A 16,355-nucleotide genomic window follows, 5' to 3' on the forward strand; every position below is an offset into this window, starting at 1 on the left:
AAGTCATGGAGTTCCCGACCTTACATGGTAGGAACTCCTTTACATCATTGGTGGGGACGGGGACTATCTCAATAGGAAAACCCGCCAGATTAACTCGGGACTCCTATTGGATTCTTCTGCTTTCCCGCCTGCCGAAAACAGGGACGTTTTTATGCTGTAATGCTGTCAACTCAATGTTATATTAATTATCACCGTCCCTTAGAACAAATTGGAACTCGAGACATGCATTTGTCATGATCACCATAGAAACTGATAACTTATAAAAAGAGATTTGAATCCCCAAAAAAGAAACACCACTAGATTTCTGATTTTAAAACTTTTAAGATGCCAAACAAACTAAAATTAAAATCAACTATACATTACATAGGCGGCAGCTAATGCACTAAACTACAGAAAAGATATATCCCTTTAATTTCCTAATAGTACAGAATTGTAGTGTTCACTTTGAACCAGTTCAGAGTGACTCCCCTGTTTTGCTGAGTCATGACTTCAGTGTCGATCAAAAGTCATTTCCCTGTCTTCTGCAAATCCCCAAACCAACTTCTAACAGCAAATTCCACTTCAGTGACGCTTTATCCTCGCTGTATCAGGGCAAATTTTCCAGTTTCCTTAAATCTCTACTAATTCTATTTCTGCCACCATAGAACATGCTCCCACCCACATTCAGCCCGGTGATTAACAGCGACCAGCCTTCTTCCCTGCTGTCCATGACAGCAAGTATCTCTCCCACCCTCTCTCTCTCTCTCTTCATTCTCACTCTCTATCACTCTCTCTCGCACTCTTCAGAGTCTCTGGGCTGGATTCACCTTCCCGCCGCACAAGATTTCTGGTTCAGCATGCTGGCGGGATGCTCCATTTCGCTGGCTGGTCAATGGGGTTTCCCATTGTGGGGCAGCCCCATGCCATCGGGAAACTCCCGGGCTGCCGGCAAAATGGAGCATCTCGACGGCGGAGAATCCAGCAGAATCAGTTAGTCTGAGAGTCTGTAAGTCTTCCTATAGCAAAAGCTAGCTGCTCTTTCATTTGTGTCCAGGTGCAAAGGCTGGCATGTGTGTTTCAATAGAACATGACTTGTGCATCCTGTCGCAATGGCAACCAGCTCACATCGTCTTTTCATTGGGCACAACCAGCAGGAGATGTGCGGCAGAATTCTCTGACCCGCCGGACCAGTTTTCTGGTGTGGCACGCCTCCACCAGTAGCAGGGTCCTCCGACCCACCAGCGGATCAATGGTGTTTCCAACTGTGGACACCCCCACGCCATCGGGAAATCCGCGGGTGTGAGTGTGCTGCCGACGAAGCAGAAGATCCTGCCGACGGAGAATCCAGCCCCACAGGTCCCTCTCAAATTCCATTTTATCTTGAATTAAAAATGACAGTTTAAAACGTGGCTTATAAAACCTAGCACTCGCATCATATCGCTCTTGGTTTTCTGACCACTGCCTGAAGGTCAATTCTGTGTTGTGTTTGGGAAAGGCTCCTGTTCATAAAATATTCCTAAAACTTTTATTTATTAATTTCTTGCTGCAGTGTCTCAGTTGCTCAACTAGTGGCAGCAGAGGCCCAACTGTAACATGAAATGAAGTGATTTTTGTTAAGTGCCTGGCCTTCACTTTGTACTTTCCCACATATTTTTCTTTGAGAAGGTGACTGAACAGGTAGACGAGGGTAGAGCAGTTGATGTGGTGTATATGCGTTTGATAAGGTTCCCCACGGTAGGCTATTGCAGAAAATACGGAGGCTGGGGTTTGAGGGTGATTTAAAGATGTGGATCAGAAATTGGCTAGCTGAAAGAAGACAGAGGGTGGTGGTTGATGGGAAATGTTCAGAATGGAGTTCAGTTACAAGTGGCGTACCACAAGGATCTGTCCTGGGGCCGTTGCTGTTTGTCATTTTTATCAATGACCTAGAGGAGGGCGCAGAAGGGTGGGTGAGTAAATTTGCAGACGACACTAAAGTCGGTGGTGTTGTCGACAGTGCGGAAGGATGTAGCAGGTTACAGAGGGACATAGATAAGCTGCAGAGCTGGGCTGAGAGGTGGCAAATGGAGTTTAATGTAGAGAAGTGTGAGGTGATTCACTTTGGAAGGAATAACAGGAATGCGGAATATTTGGCTAATGGTAAAGTTCTTGGAAGTGTGGATGAGCAGAGACATCTCGGTTTCCATGTACATAGATCCCTGAAAGTTGCCACCCAGGTTGATAGGGTAGTGAAGAAGGCCTATGGAGTGTTGGCCTTTATTGGTAGAGGGATTGAGTTCCGGAGTCATGAGGTCATGTTGCAGCTGTACAAAACTCTGGTACTGGCATTTGGAGTATTGCGTACAGTTCTGGTCACCGCATTATAGGAAGGACGTGGAAGCTTTGGAGCGGGTGCAGAGGAGATTTACCAGGATGTTGCCTGGTATGGAGGGAAAATCTTATGAGGAAAGGCTGGTGGACTTGAGGTTGTTTTCGTTAGAGAGAAGAAGGTTAAGAGGAGACTTAATAGAGGCATACAAAATGATCAGGGGGTTAGATAGGGTGGACAGTGAGAGCCTTCTCCCGCGGATGGAAATGGCTAGCACGAGGGGACATAGCCTTAAACTGAGGGGTAATAGATATAGGACAGAGGTCAGAGGTAGGTTCTTTACGCAAAGAGTGGTGAGGCCGTGGAATGCCCTACCTGCAACAGTAGTGAACTCGCCAACATTGAGGGCATTTAAAAGTTTATTGGATAAGCATATGGATGATAATGGCATAGTGTAGGTAGATGGCTTTTGTTTTTTGACTTCCCATGTCGGTGCAACATCGTGGGCCGAAGGGCCTGTACTGCGCTGTATCGTTCTATGTTCTATGTTCTATCTGTAACTTCCTGCCCATTTCCAACCCTCACTCACACCCTTTGAACCTCAATTCTGGTGAGGTAATGTTGATGCTTCCGCATAATGTTAATTTCACTAATCACATATTGAGGGGAGGGTGAATCTGAAGCCAGTCTTTTACTTAAGCCAGATTTGTTTCCAAGATTGGGGCTGCACGGTGGCGCCGTGGTTAGCACTGCTAACTCACGGCGCCGAGGACCCAGGTTCGATCCCGGCTCCGGGTCACTGTCCGTATGGAGTTTGCAAATTCTCCCCGTGTCTGCGTGGGTCTCACCTCCATGACCCAAAAGATGTGCAGGGTAGGTTAATTGGCCACGCTAAATTGCATCTTAATTGGGAGAAAAAAATTGGGTACTCTAAATTTTTTTAAAAGGTTTGTTTCCAAAACTACAGAGTAAAAGAGATATATTCCTTTGGTTTGGAACCCCTCCTGCAACATGTGAACTGTTTTTATACTCTTGCAATGATCACCTAATCAAGGTAACTCTTCTTTATTACCACCTTACAGCATTCATTTCATTGCAGCTCAATTTCAATAAGAATAGATTCCCTTCTTTTTTTTGAAAACAGATAAAATAAATGCATTTTTAAAAAAAAAAATAATCTTTATTCTTGTCACAAGTAAACTTACATTAACACTGCAATGAAGTTATTGTGAAAATCCCCTAGTCGCCACACTGAGGCAGAATTCGGGTACACTGAGGGAGAATTCAGAATGTCCAATTCATCTAACAGCAGGGGCGGGATTCTCCGAACCCCGCCTGGTCAGAGAATCCTCGGGGGGCAGCGTGAATCCTGCCCCGCCGCTCTGACACCAGCTGCCGTATTCGGGCGGGGATCACGCCACGCCGGATGGGGGCCGTTGGCAGCGCTCCCCCCCCCGGCAATTCTCCGGGCCGAGCGGCCGTCGGTTTCTGGCCAGTCCCGCCGGCGTGGATTGGACATGGTCCCACACGGCAGGACCTGGCTGGTAGGCCGACTGGTGCGGGTCTCTGGGGGGCGCGAGGGGATCTGGCCCCGGGGGGCCGCCCACGGTGGTCTGGCCCGCGATCGGTACCACCGATCTGCGGGCGGGCCTGTGCCGTGGGGCACTCCTTCCTCCCGCGTTGGCCCCTGTAGGGATCTGCCTTGGCCGGCGCGGAGAAGATACCCCCTTGCGCATGCGCTAGAATACGTTGGCCGGTCTGCGCATGCGCGGAACCACGCTGGCGCATCTGCGTATGTGCTAACTCGCGCCGGCCTTCACCGGCAGTTAGCGTGGCGCCAGCCCCTCCGGCGCCGGCCTTGCTCCCGAAGGTGCGGAGGATTCCGTAACTTCCGGTCGGCCCGACGCCGAAGTGGTTCGCACCGCTTTTTGCGCCGTTGTCGAGCCATCGCGGGGATTAGGGAGAATTCCAAATGACTTTTGGAACTTGTGGGAGTAAACCGGAGCACCCGGGGAAACCCACGCAGACACGGGGAGAACATGCAGATTCCGCACAGGCTGTGACGCATGCTGGGAATCGAACCTGGGATCCTGGCATGTGAAGCAACAGTGTTAACCACTGTGCTACCGTGCCAACAAAAGCTTTTAATTTAACTGACGACATAGAAATTAAATCACACATGTTCAAGATTCACATCATGAATCTTGACTTCTTCTAATACTTTTCACTACATGTGTTCCTTTTGGGGAAACAATCTGATGGCTTATATCAACTCACTGGATCCCAGAGCTGTCCTTTTTCTTCACATTTGTTTTCGACTTGCAATATCAATTCATAATCTTTTCTCACTTACTCTCTTTGTGGAGTGTATATTATCCCACAGGGATCGATTGTCAATATAACATTCTATTAGGGCATTTTCTTCATCATTTCCTCCCATCTAGCATTTCGCCTAATGTTTTAGATAAAAAGAATGCCATGTAAACCACTACTACTGGTCCGAGAGTCTCTGCAGTCACGTTGTTTTTTTCTTCTCGCTTCCCAAGCCAAGGGACAACATCGTCCGTTTTCACCCACAAGAAATACTATAAGATGTGCTGCACTTGAAACCCATCAACAAGGCTTGCATGAGAGGTGTCAATGGACACAATCAATTTTATATTCTTCGGGTCACGCAAAGACGGAAACTTCAGTACACATTTCTCCATCTTTCATTTTTTTTCCATGTTTTGATTGTTTGCAAGATGTCCTGGAACTTGGGATGGATGTTTTATTTTAGTAGCCAGGTCAGGAACATCAAAGCTTGCATCCGGTCTCATTTGTATGCGGAACGTGTATACAAAATTATGAGGGGCATAGACAGAGTGGATAGTCAGAGGCTTTTCCCCAGGGTAGAGGGGTCAATTACTAGGGGGCATAGGTTTAAGGTGAGAGGGGCAAGGTTTAGAGTAGATGTACGAGGCAAGTTTTTTACGCAGAGGGTAGTGGGTGCCTGGAACTCGCTACCGGAGGAGGTAGTGGAAGCAGGGACGATAGGGACATTTAAGGGGCATCTTGACAAATATATGAATAGGATGGGAATAGAAGGATACGGACCCAGGAAGTGTAGAAGATTGTAGTTTAGTCGGGCAGCATGGTCGGCACGGGCTTGGAGGGCCAAAGGGCCTGTTCCTGTGCTGTACATTTCTTTGTTCTTTGTTCTTTGTTTGTTGGAACCAATTTAATTGTCCAATTTGATGCCCCAGCTACTTCATCTCACCTCGGGCCACTAACCTAACCTTGGTCTTCGAGGTTCCATTTAGTACCAACCCCCTCAGTGTTCATGCTTCCCCCGTCTACCAGACGCCAATTTGACAGTGCCAACATGTGCTGAGGCAGTGCCAAGGGGAGGACCCTAGTGGGAGCGCTGTTTGAGGGGGGTGGCATTGGTGTCTGGTAGATGGGGGGAGCACGAATACTGAGGGGGTTGGTACTAAATGGAACTGTGCTGGGGCAGCTCCGATGGCATGCTCCCCCCCCCCCCCCCCCCCCTCCCCCCGTGGCTATATATACCTTCACGTCCCTGGAGGGATACCCTCGACTACCTCACACCTGGCCAAACATGTTGGGGATAATTTGGCGGAGAGGCCGCTAATAATATTGAAATCAATTCAAATTTATTCAACTAAGGTCTGTGCCCTTTGTGGGTGTGAATCGTGTGATGCTGTTGGCGAGGGTCAGGGAAAATCAGGTAACGTGATCTGTCCGGCGAGAATCACGTTTTCCGATTCTCGCGTGATTTTCCGTCCACGCCACTGACGCCAAATGGGGAGTGCGGGCTCAAGATTGTGCCCTGGATCTCGCCCAGGTCGGAAGGTTAGGCGAGGCAGGCACGTAAGACATTTGGCGCATGTAAGTGGGTACGGAGTGGCAATCAGATTCTGATTTATACTCTAAGGAAATTGCGGCCCATTATCCCTGGCTGTGGGTACCATACAGAACAGGCACTGTCCCTGACTTTGGGAGCAGATTCATTTTCATTGCTCAACTGAAGTGAGAGACTAAGGCCTACAAGGGTTCCTGCCCCTGTTCAAAAAAGGGACTAGGGATAACCCTGGGAATTACAGGCCAGTTAGTCTTACTTCGGTGGCAGGCAAAGTAATGGAAAGGGTACTGAAGGATAGGATTTCTGAGCATCTGGAAAGACACTGCTTGATTAGGGATAGTCGGCACGGATTTGTGAGGGGTCGGTCTTGCCTTACAAGTCTTATTGAATTCTTTGAGGAGGTGACCAAGCATGTGGATGAAGGTAAAGCAGTGGATGTAGTGTACATGGATTTTAGTAAGGCATTTGATAAGGTTCCCCATGGTAGGCTTATGCAGAAAGTAAGGAGGCATGGGATAGTGGGAAACTTGGCCAGTTGGATAACAAACTGGCTAACCGATAGAAGTCAGAGAGTGGTGGTGGATGGCAAATATTCAGCCTGGATCCCAGTTACCAGTGGCGTACTGCAGGGATCAGTTCTGGGTCCTCTGCTGTTTGTGATTTTCATTAATGACTTGGATGAGGGAGTTGAAGGGTGGGTCAGTAAATTTGCAGACGATACGAAGATTGGTGGAGTTGTGGATAGTAAGGAGGGCTGTTGTCGGCTGCAAAGAGACATAGATAGGATGCAGAGCTGGGCTGAGAAGTGGCAGATGGAGTTTAACCCTGAAAAGTGTGAGGTTGTCCATTTTGGAAGGACAAATATGAATGCGGAATACAGGGTTAACGGTAGAGTTCTTGGCAATGTGGAGGAGCAGAGAGATCTTGGGGTCTATGTTCATACATCTTTGAAAGTTGCCACTCAAGTGGATAGAGCTGTGAAGAAGGCCTATGGTGTGCTCGCGTTCATTAACAGAGGGATTGAATTTAAGAGCCGTGAGGTGATGATGCAGCTGTACAAAACTTTGGTAAGGCCACATTTGGAGTACTGTGTACAGTTCTGGTCGCCTCATTTTAGGAAGGATGTGGAAGCTTTGGAAAAGGTGCAAAGAAGATTTCCCAGGATGTTGCCTGGAATGGAGAGTAGGTCTTACGAGGAAAGGTTGAGGGTGCTGGGCCTTTTCTCATTAGAACGGAGAAGGATGAGGGGCGACTTGATAGAGGTTTATAAGATGATCAGGGGAATAGATAGAGTAGACAGTCAGAGACTTTTTCCCCGGATGGAACAAACCATTACAAGGGGACATAAATTTAAGGTGAAAGGTAGAAGATATAGGAGGGATATCAGAGGTAGGTTCTTTACCCAGAGAGTAGTGGGGGCATGAAATGCACTGCCTGTGGAAGTAGTTGAGTCGGAAACATTAGGGACCTTCAAGCAGCTATTGGATAGGTACATGGATTACGGTAAAATGATATAGTGTAGATTTATTTGTTCTTAAGGGCAGCACGGTAGCATTGTGCATAGCACAATTGCTTCACAGCTCCAGGGTCCCAGGTTCGATTCCGGCTTGGGTCACTGTCTGTGCGGAGTCTGCACGTCCTCCCCGTGTCTGCGTGGGTTTCCTACGGGTGCTCCGGTTTCCTCCCACAGTCCAAAGATGTGCAGGTTAGGTGAATTGGCCAAAATTGCCCTTGGTGTTGGGTGGAGGTGTTGAGTTTGGTTAGGGTGCTCTTTCCAAGAGCCGGTGCAGACTCAAAGGGCCGAATGGCCTCCTTCTGCACTGTAAATTCAATGATAATCTATGATTAATCTAGGACAAAGGTTCGGCACAACATCGTGGGCCGAAGGGCCTGTTCTGTGCTGTATTTTCTATGTTCTATGTTAAGGGTAACTAGACTTTTAAAAAGTGCTTCCTTTGCTGATCAATGCTTCAAAATTATGTGAGTTGGTGACAGATGCGGTATAAATGCATGGCGTAAACTTTCCGGTTCCACCCAACATGGGAATTGTCACCGGCGGGATGGAAAATTTGACCTTCAATTTAAAGGTCCATTAATCTCAGGCGGTCATTTCTGGCCTCAGGGCGGCCAGGACTGGGAACTGGGCCCCCCGCTGGGCCCCTCCGCCAACACCCCCCCCCCCCCCCCCAAAGTATTTTTTTCTTACACAAATGTGTCAAGTAGTGCACCATGAGAGGTCATTAATTCCCTCCCCTGCAACCCTGGTTAATGAAAGTCATGACTCTGTCACATTCAGCTGTTACAAGGCAAGAACCTAAATATTTTAAAATGCATTATATTTTGATCCTGTGCTTCAGGTGAATTCGATATTCCATCGGATATCATCTTCTCCATGCCAGTTAGATTCTGTGGTGGAAAGTGGGTGATTCAGACACAGCTTGAGATCAGTGAAGAGACAAAAAACAAACTGAAGTACATTGCTCAAGAGCTGAAGTTGGTAAGTTTTCAATAGCAACAAATGTACTTGACCTTGCCTGACAAAATGCTCCTTATCCCACATCAGCCTGATGGAGGACCTCAGTGCAGTGTCAGTACAGAATGAGCCATGGTTCAGTTGGCAGTACTTCTCACCTCTGAGTTAAAAGGTTATGGGTTTGTTTGCCACTCCAGAACCTGAGCACAAAAACCAAAGCTGTAACTCCAGTGCAGTGCTGAGGGAGTGCTGCACTGGCAGAGGCAGATGAGAGGGCCAGTCTGCTCTCCCAAGTGGGTGTAAAAGATTTCACAGCATTAGTTCAGTATCCTGACCAATATTTATCCCTCAGATCCACATCACAAAAAAGCAAATATCTGGTCATTATCACATTGCTGTTTGTGGGAGCTTGCTCTGGACAAATTGTCCCATTTCCTGCACTTCAGCAGTGGCTGGATTCCAAAAGTACCTCATGAACTGCAAAGCATTTTGAGACATCCAGTAGTTGTGAGAAACACTCTATAAATGCAAATCTTTTTATTTATTTTTATCTTCAGTCATCCTTTTGGCTACGTGTGTTCATTGTTCCTTATGAGTCGTTGAGACAAATGTTGTCCAGTAACTTACTGTAATAATAATAATCTTTATTAGTGTCACAAGTAGGCTTACATTAACATTGCAATGAAATTACTGTGAAAATCCCCTCATCGCCACATTCTGGCACCTGTTCGGGTACACAGAGGGAGAATTCAGAATGTCCAAACGTGCAGACTCCACACAGACTGTGACTCAAGCTAGGAATCGAACCCGGGGTCCTGGCACTGTGAAGCAACAGTGCTAACCATATACCACCCAACATAAAGTGCCTTGGGACATGCAAGTTGTTGTTATTTGATACAACTATTTTTAAAGAGCAGAATAAACTGATTGATGCGGAGATACATGATGCATTTCTTTGGCATTGGAGACGGGTAAAGCAGTTGTACAATTAACATACATCACTAATACCAGTACATAAGCTCTGAACATATACGTGTGCCTGTGCCAGATCCCATTTGGCCAGTACTACGTGAGCTTGACGATGTCAAATTGCAATACCATAATATCATTGTGCCAGGCCATTAGGTTGAAAGTAGGCAGCAGTTAGGCCATTTAGTACTGAAGTCTGTGCCAGCACTTTCCTCCACTTGAGACATCTTCTCTTCTTCAACTGTGAACTAATTAAGGTCTTGTACAAATTTAGCATCGCCTCCTTGCCCATCTGCCCTCTCAGGAGGATGTAAAAGATCTCACCACACTATCTGAGCAAGAGCTGGAGTGTTCTTACTGGAACCCTGGTTAATATTTATCCCCCAGCTTATATCACTAAAACAGATTATCTGCTCATTATTTCATTTGTGTTGGCACGGTGGCACAGTGGTTAGCACTGCTGACTCATGGCGCCGAGGACCCGGGTTTGATCCTGGCCCCGGGTCACTGTCCTTGTGAGTTTGCTCATTCTCCCTGTGTTTGCGTGGGTTTCACCCCTGCAAGCCAAAGCTGTGCAGTATAGGTGGATTGGCCACGATAAATTTCCCCATTATTTTGGAAAATGAAAGAATTGGTTACTTTAAATTAAGAATATATATATTTCATCTGTGTTTTGGGGAGTTTGTTGTGTGCAAATAGGCTCCCCCATCCCCTAATACTCTTGGCTGTAAAATGCTCTCGGACATTCTGAGGCCATGAAAGGTGCTATATGAAAGCACATTAATTTGTTTGTTCTCTCTTGCTTTCCCTCTCTTTTTCCCTTATTCTCTTTTTCTCTTACTCTCTCTCTGCCTGTAGATGCAAAATGAAGGATTCTATTGAGCTTTTTGTCACCTTATCAGCTAATGCTGGTTGTTTTAATTACCTACATTTCTGTGCATCGGGGTCCATCTGGTCCTCTATTCCATTTAAAATCCTACCATTTCAGCTGTACTTCTCCATTCACATTTAAGTGCAGGCACAGTAGTGCATTTGTACCATGTTGTGATGAGAGCTGGGCCTACAACCTCACAGACAGATTTATAAACAAGAGTGAGGATTTTTAAAATTATGTCAATGGTAATTTTTAACCACCCAGGAAATACTCGGGTGGGGCAGATGGACTTACCTTTGTGGAATCTGCCAGTCCTCTAAAATAACCCAGCAAGGCTTGGATACAATTGCGAGAAGAATGTTTTTCTCATATTAACTCGGCAGAGTAGTAAATGTTGATTTTGACACCACCACCTACACTCTGTGAACAAATTACAAAATCATGTTGTTTCAAACTTTGAACTCAGTCGATTTCTTTTCTCTTTTCTTCTCCCACCCCATAGGAACAACGTTTAAATTTCAATCCTGTGGAGGGAAGTGACTTGGAATCTTCATCTGATCAAGATCTACAATTGGAGAAAGAAAGCAATAAGAAACGATCAGTCTTTTTTTAAAAGGAGGATTCAGTTATAGGGAAGAACAGCAACCAGATAGGTAGCTGCCCGTCAATCATTTAGTGACACTTTATATAAAAGAATATGAACTCAGGAAAATCACAGGAATTTCAGGTTGCTTAAGAGGCTTTTCCACTAAAACCATCACAGAACACCTCAGTTCGGGAAGGTGTATGCTATAGGAGTATGAACAGTAACTTAACCTAACCCCATCCCAACACAAAGGAGGTAAGTTCTGCTAGTTCCCCACGACCACAGAACAGCCCAACACTCAAGGTGCAACACTTTGTCAAATGTCTAGAATTATGACAAAACAGGCAGTAGACTTGTGTTCTCTCACAATTACTGCGGGGGGTGGGGAGAAAGTGGGCTCTGCAGGACCTGTTTTTGTGGACACCACAAGCTTCTTTAGGTTTCAAAATGACTTCTGTCACAAAGCACACTGGACACTATATTGGTAAATGAGTTAGCATGTGCACGACCACCGTGGGAAGAGTCAGCAGATCATGATATCAGTCAGTATGAAATGCCGATTTAATGCCAGCACTGCCATTTTGGTGTTCCATGCTCCAGCTAACACCCTTTCCTCACCTCCTAAAGCGGAATACACAAGTATTCAAAAACATGAAGAACCAGTCACCAGCATTATTTAAAGAGATCATCAACTACTTGTTAGTTGCTGCATAATCTATTCTGGCGGTTGATACAACTCAACATATTTTGGGTGCTTTTGGATAACTTGTAAAAGATTGGTTTCTGCACAAATCAGTTGCTTCCAATCATGGGTGGCCTAGTAGGGCTCCCACGTGGCATTGCGCATGACTGGGGGTATGGGTAGAAGAGTTGGAGAAGAGTTATCAGCAGGAGACCATATCCGCAGAGGGTTCAAGGGAGTAGATCTGTTGAAGAGTGGATTACAGACTGCTGTGATGCCTTGGGAGCCCCTTTGTGCACCTGTATTCAGTGCCATGATAGCAGCAGTCTGAGCTTCCTTGGCAGCAAGCTGAGATTTCACTACAGCACTCAGACATTGGGTGGATGCTGCTTGTGCTGAAATCAGCCATCAGTTGCTGCATTATGGTTAGCTCTATGGGTCTGTTGAAGATAATAGGTTAACATTAAAAACTTTGATTGGGGTCGGTTGGCTTCCTTCTGTTGAATTTCTCAAGTTCTTCTCTCATCTGTTACAGGCTGTGAATTGTACCATATTTATACTGATTTCCAACTCCCCGACATGTGACCCCCAACGGAACAGACTGGAAAGGGCTGCATTCACTGAAATCACAATTGTTAACTGTTACTTTGTTTTATTAAAAAAGATATCCCACTATTGAGACATCTTTCAAAATGTGAGTCTCGCTGTTGAGACCACTTTAAAAAATATATATATTTTAAAATTTGTTCATGTTTTCTTGAATATTTTTGTTGAAATGGTGATTGTCAATGACTTCATCAGGTACCAGGTGTAACTGAGCGTGTGAGGTACCAGGTGTAACTGAGCGTGTGAGGGACCAATGACATTTGAAATACTGTAAACCAATGTCCCTTCATGATCTTATTATTTTGCTGATTTGTATTGATTCACCTTCTGTGTGCTACTTGGTTTAATCATTTGTCCAAAGCACCTTATCCTGAAGATGTCATCAACATACACAGTTATGAGAACAACAAGAAGATTCCTAGACTCACCATTGCTCCCCATGCTCAACAGAATGAATGCATCATCCTGACTAACCAATTGAGATCCAATGTCCAGGGGAGGTAGGGAAACAGAGAGAAACAAAAAGATCTTTAATCAGTTTCAGGGGAAAATGCTGGGCCATTCACAACTGACAATTGAAGGCATCAAACAAGCACCAACCGGGAAGCTATGGTTATAATGTATGTCCAGATAAAGCGAACCAGATCAAACATTCTAGATCAGTTCAATATCAACAACAGTGTTCTCTTCCCTCTGGAAAAGATAATGTTCATTTTAAAGAACATTAGCATAACCACCAGTAATCCATTTTACAACCAGCTGAGAAAGAAAAAAGTATTGTAACATCTAACGGTTTAACTAAACCCTTTGCTTATCTACGATCTCCAGTATTACGTCTTCATTTGGAATATCTTGATCAAATCTTCAATATTAAAACCTTTCATAACTTTAAGACCCTCAATGATATGCTGCCAACTTCCCACCCACCACACACACCACCCACACACACATGTCTTAAACTGATCGAAAATTTGTCCTCTCCCTCTGCAGCCTCAATCAACCAGTTGTTGGATGCAGAATTAGACAAACATATCCTGAAGTAACCCAAGTTGAGATACAATCTTAGTAGTGCATTCTTTTGAATAACAATAGAGACAAAGTTAATGCCCAAAATAATTTTAGTTAATCATTATTCTGCAGGCTGAATTTTAAAGTGGGGCATAATAATGCTATTACCACTAAATTAGATTTTTCCTTTTACTCTTTTATGGGGCTTTGGGCATCACTAGCGAGGTCAGGATTTCTTGCCCATCCCTAATTATCCTTCAACTGAGTAACTTGCTCATCCATTTCAGAGGGCAGTTAAGTATCAACCACATTACAGTAGGTCTGGAGTCACATGTAGACCAGGCCAGATAAGGACAGCAGGGCCAAAATTCTCCGGCCGTTGCGATTCTCTTTTACCACGGGTTTCCTGGAAGTGTGGGTGGCTTTAATGGCAAATCCCATTGACCAATGGTGGGAATAGAGAAACCCACTGGGGGACTGGTGAATCCAGCCCTAGATTTCCTTTCCTAACGAACATCAGTGAACCAAATGGCGTTTTACAACAATCAACAATGATTTTCTGGTCACAGCTACTGAGATTAGAGATTCTTACTTTAATACAAAACCTGCTTAGTATCTTGGAAATAATACTTGGCAATAGATTTGCATTCATGTTCACTGTCCACATTTTTTATTTTGTTGCCACATAATAAAATCAATTGTTTCGCTTGAATCTGTGTAAATACTTATAATTAATTTCTGTTACCTGGACAGCAGCCTTCAGACTAGAAATTAAGGATTTGATACAACTGGGTAGCTTGCTGGGCAATTTCAGAGGATTTTTAAGAGTCAGCTATGTTGCTCTGGGTTTTCAGTCACAAATGGACCAGGCTGGGTAAGACAGCAGATTTCCTTCCCTAAAGGACATCTAATGAATGGGGCAGAATTTTACACTGAGCCAGTGATGGGTGTAAAATTGAATGGATGGGATTCCCCCCGAGAACCTACCTGCCCAAACCCAGATGCAATTTCACGCTTGGTTAGGAGGGCCTCCGGTGGGAAATAGTCCCTTTCACCTATTAAGAGTTTTTCCTGTCCTGCCTCAGTTTTCACGCTGGCGGGTGCAGTTAGGTTAGGAAACTGAGAAAAGTTATTTTCTCCGTGTCGAGCAGGAAGTGGGTTTACCTATAAGTGAAGGTCACCCAAGGCTTTCCCTACCCTCCCTCCCCCCCAATATCTTTCCAACAGTCCCAGGACTGGCCACTGCAGCACTGTGCTTGGCCAGAGTGGAGAGCTGTTGGCCAATCTGATTGGTTGACAGCTGTCACAAACGGGACTTCCTTCCAAGGGCGGGCGGCCCAGCAACGCTCAAGTGAGCATTAAATGGCACAGATGTGGTGTGTTAGGCGTGGACTGTCGTGATGACAAGCGTTGATCGCTCTCCATCTTTAAAACTCTAACCATAATATCTACAAGAGGAGCATTAATGCAGGAAACCTGGGAAATGTTTCAAAGGTGGTAAAAGCAGAGGAAAGGAAATTACACAGGATCTAGAGTTTCTACAAAATGTTGGTGCAAGAAAATGAAAATTACAACACGGAAGAAGACCCTACAGCTCACCCAGACTGGTTGTACTTCACAAGAGTGGTGATCCTAATTCCATTTGCCCACACAGTTTCCATTTTATTCCCTTTTCCTTCAGCCACCTATTCCATTCATAAATATTTACATTTACACCAGTAATGCATCCACAATTTTAAAACCCAGTAAAAAAAACATCTCTAACTGCTCTCTTTTCTAAATCTCTTACATTTAGTCTTATGTCTATGTCTACACTTTGAGGCAGCACAGTGGCAAAGTGCTGCCTCACAGCTCCAGGGTCCCGGGTTCCATTCCGGTCGGGTGACTGTGTGGAGTTTACACTTTCTCCCCGTGTCTGTGTGGGCTTCTTTTGGGTACCTCCCACGATCCAAAGATGTGCAGGCTGGGTGGATTGCCCATGCTAAATTGCCCCTTAGTGTCCAAAAGGTTAGGTCAGGTTACTGGGTTATGGGATTAGGGCTTGGGCTTGGGTAGAGTGCTCTTTCCAAGGGCTGGTGCAGACGCAATGGGCTGAATGGTCACCTTTTGCACTGTAAGTTCTATGATTCTATTCTCAACTGCTGATAACAATATGAAGAAGAAATAGAGATCCATTTATCCAAGTTTGATGACGATATCAATTTAGGTGGTGCAGTAAATAATCTAGATTGGAGTAGAAGATTGCAAAGGGACAGCGATAGATTAAGGAAACAAACAAAATAGTGGCAGGTGGAGTTCAGCATGGGAGATAGTGAGATATATGCTTTGTATCTAATCAAGATAAAGATCAGTCAGGATCTAATTAAATGATGGCTTGTGTGTCTGACTAGTTCCTGTAGCATGGACTCTGGAGTGGGACAATGAACCTACAACCCTCTGACTCAAGAGGGTGACAATTCATACCCTTCCTAATGCAGTCTCAACAGCAAAGGTGAGTGATACACATTCATTCCGAGGCGGGGAGTGCATTCTACTGTCCATATCTAATTGAAACATAATGGGGGCGATTCTCTGGTCGAGTTGAGTCCGGCACAAATCCTGCTATGGCGGGAGAATTGTGGAGAGCCCTGAAACTGGATTTGCCTCGGGTGCAAATCAGCTTCCTATTCTCCCGGCCTGCTCCACCTGGCGTGATCAGAACCTTGCCCAGAAAGGACAAGAACCCGATCACAATTCATTTACATTAATTTTATTCTCATTAGCGAGATTAAAGTTTAATGAAGTGGCCTCCCGGTATTCACCACCCTCCCCGTGGTGGGAAGTCACCCTGGTCCAATTCACTACTGGTCCGTAAAAGCTGGGACCAGGTGCCATGGACACAGAGGGGGAGCAACATGGTGAGTGCCCTCTCTGCACGCACCTCTAGGGTGTCGAGGGTGGTAGGGTCCTTCAGGGGAGGTGAGCATCAGGGGACCTGGGCGAGGCTGGAGGGAGTTAGGTCAGGA

General features: G+C 45.5%; 1 protein-coding gene across 2 annotated transcripts in view; it reads left to right on the forward strand.

The window, feature by feature from the left end:
• Nucleotides 1-14,062, forward strand: part of mdh1b (malate dehydrogenase 1B, NAD (soluble)) — a 73,899-nt gene extending 59,837 nt beyond the window's left edge. For both annotated transcript variants that reach the window (XM_072482583.1, XM_072482593.1), the window contains 3 exons: nucleotides 8,510-8,649; nucleotides 10,971-11,121; nucleotides 12,272-14,062. In XM_072482583.1, the coding sequence (XP_072338684.1) occupies nucleotides 8,510-8,649; nucleotides 10,971-11,081 (251 nt within the window). In that variant the 3' untranslated portion in view covers nucleotides 11,082-11,121; nucleotides 12,272-14,062. The remainder of the gene's footprint in view (nucleotides 1-8,509; nucleotides 8,650-10,970; nucleotides 11,122-12,271) is intronic.
• Nucleotides 14,063-16,355: the final 2,293 nt, after the last annotated feature.

Source organism: Scyliorhinus torazame, chromosome 2, assembly GCF_047496885.1.
Source record: "Scyliorhinus torazame isolate Kashiwa2021f chromosome 2, sScyTor2.1, whole genome shotgun sequence".
NCBI lineage: Eukaryota > Metazoa > Chordata > Chondrichthyes > Carcharhiniformes > Scyliorhinidae > Scyliorhinus > Scyliorhinus torazame.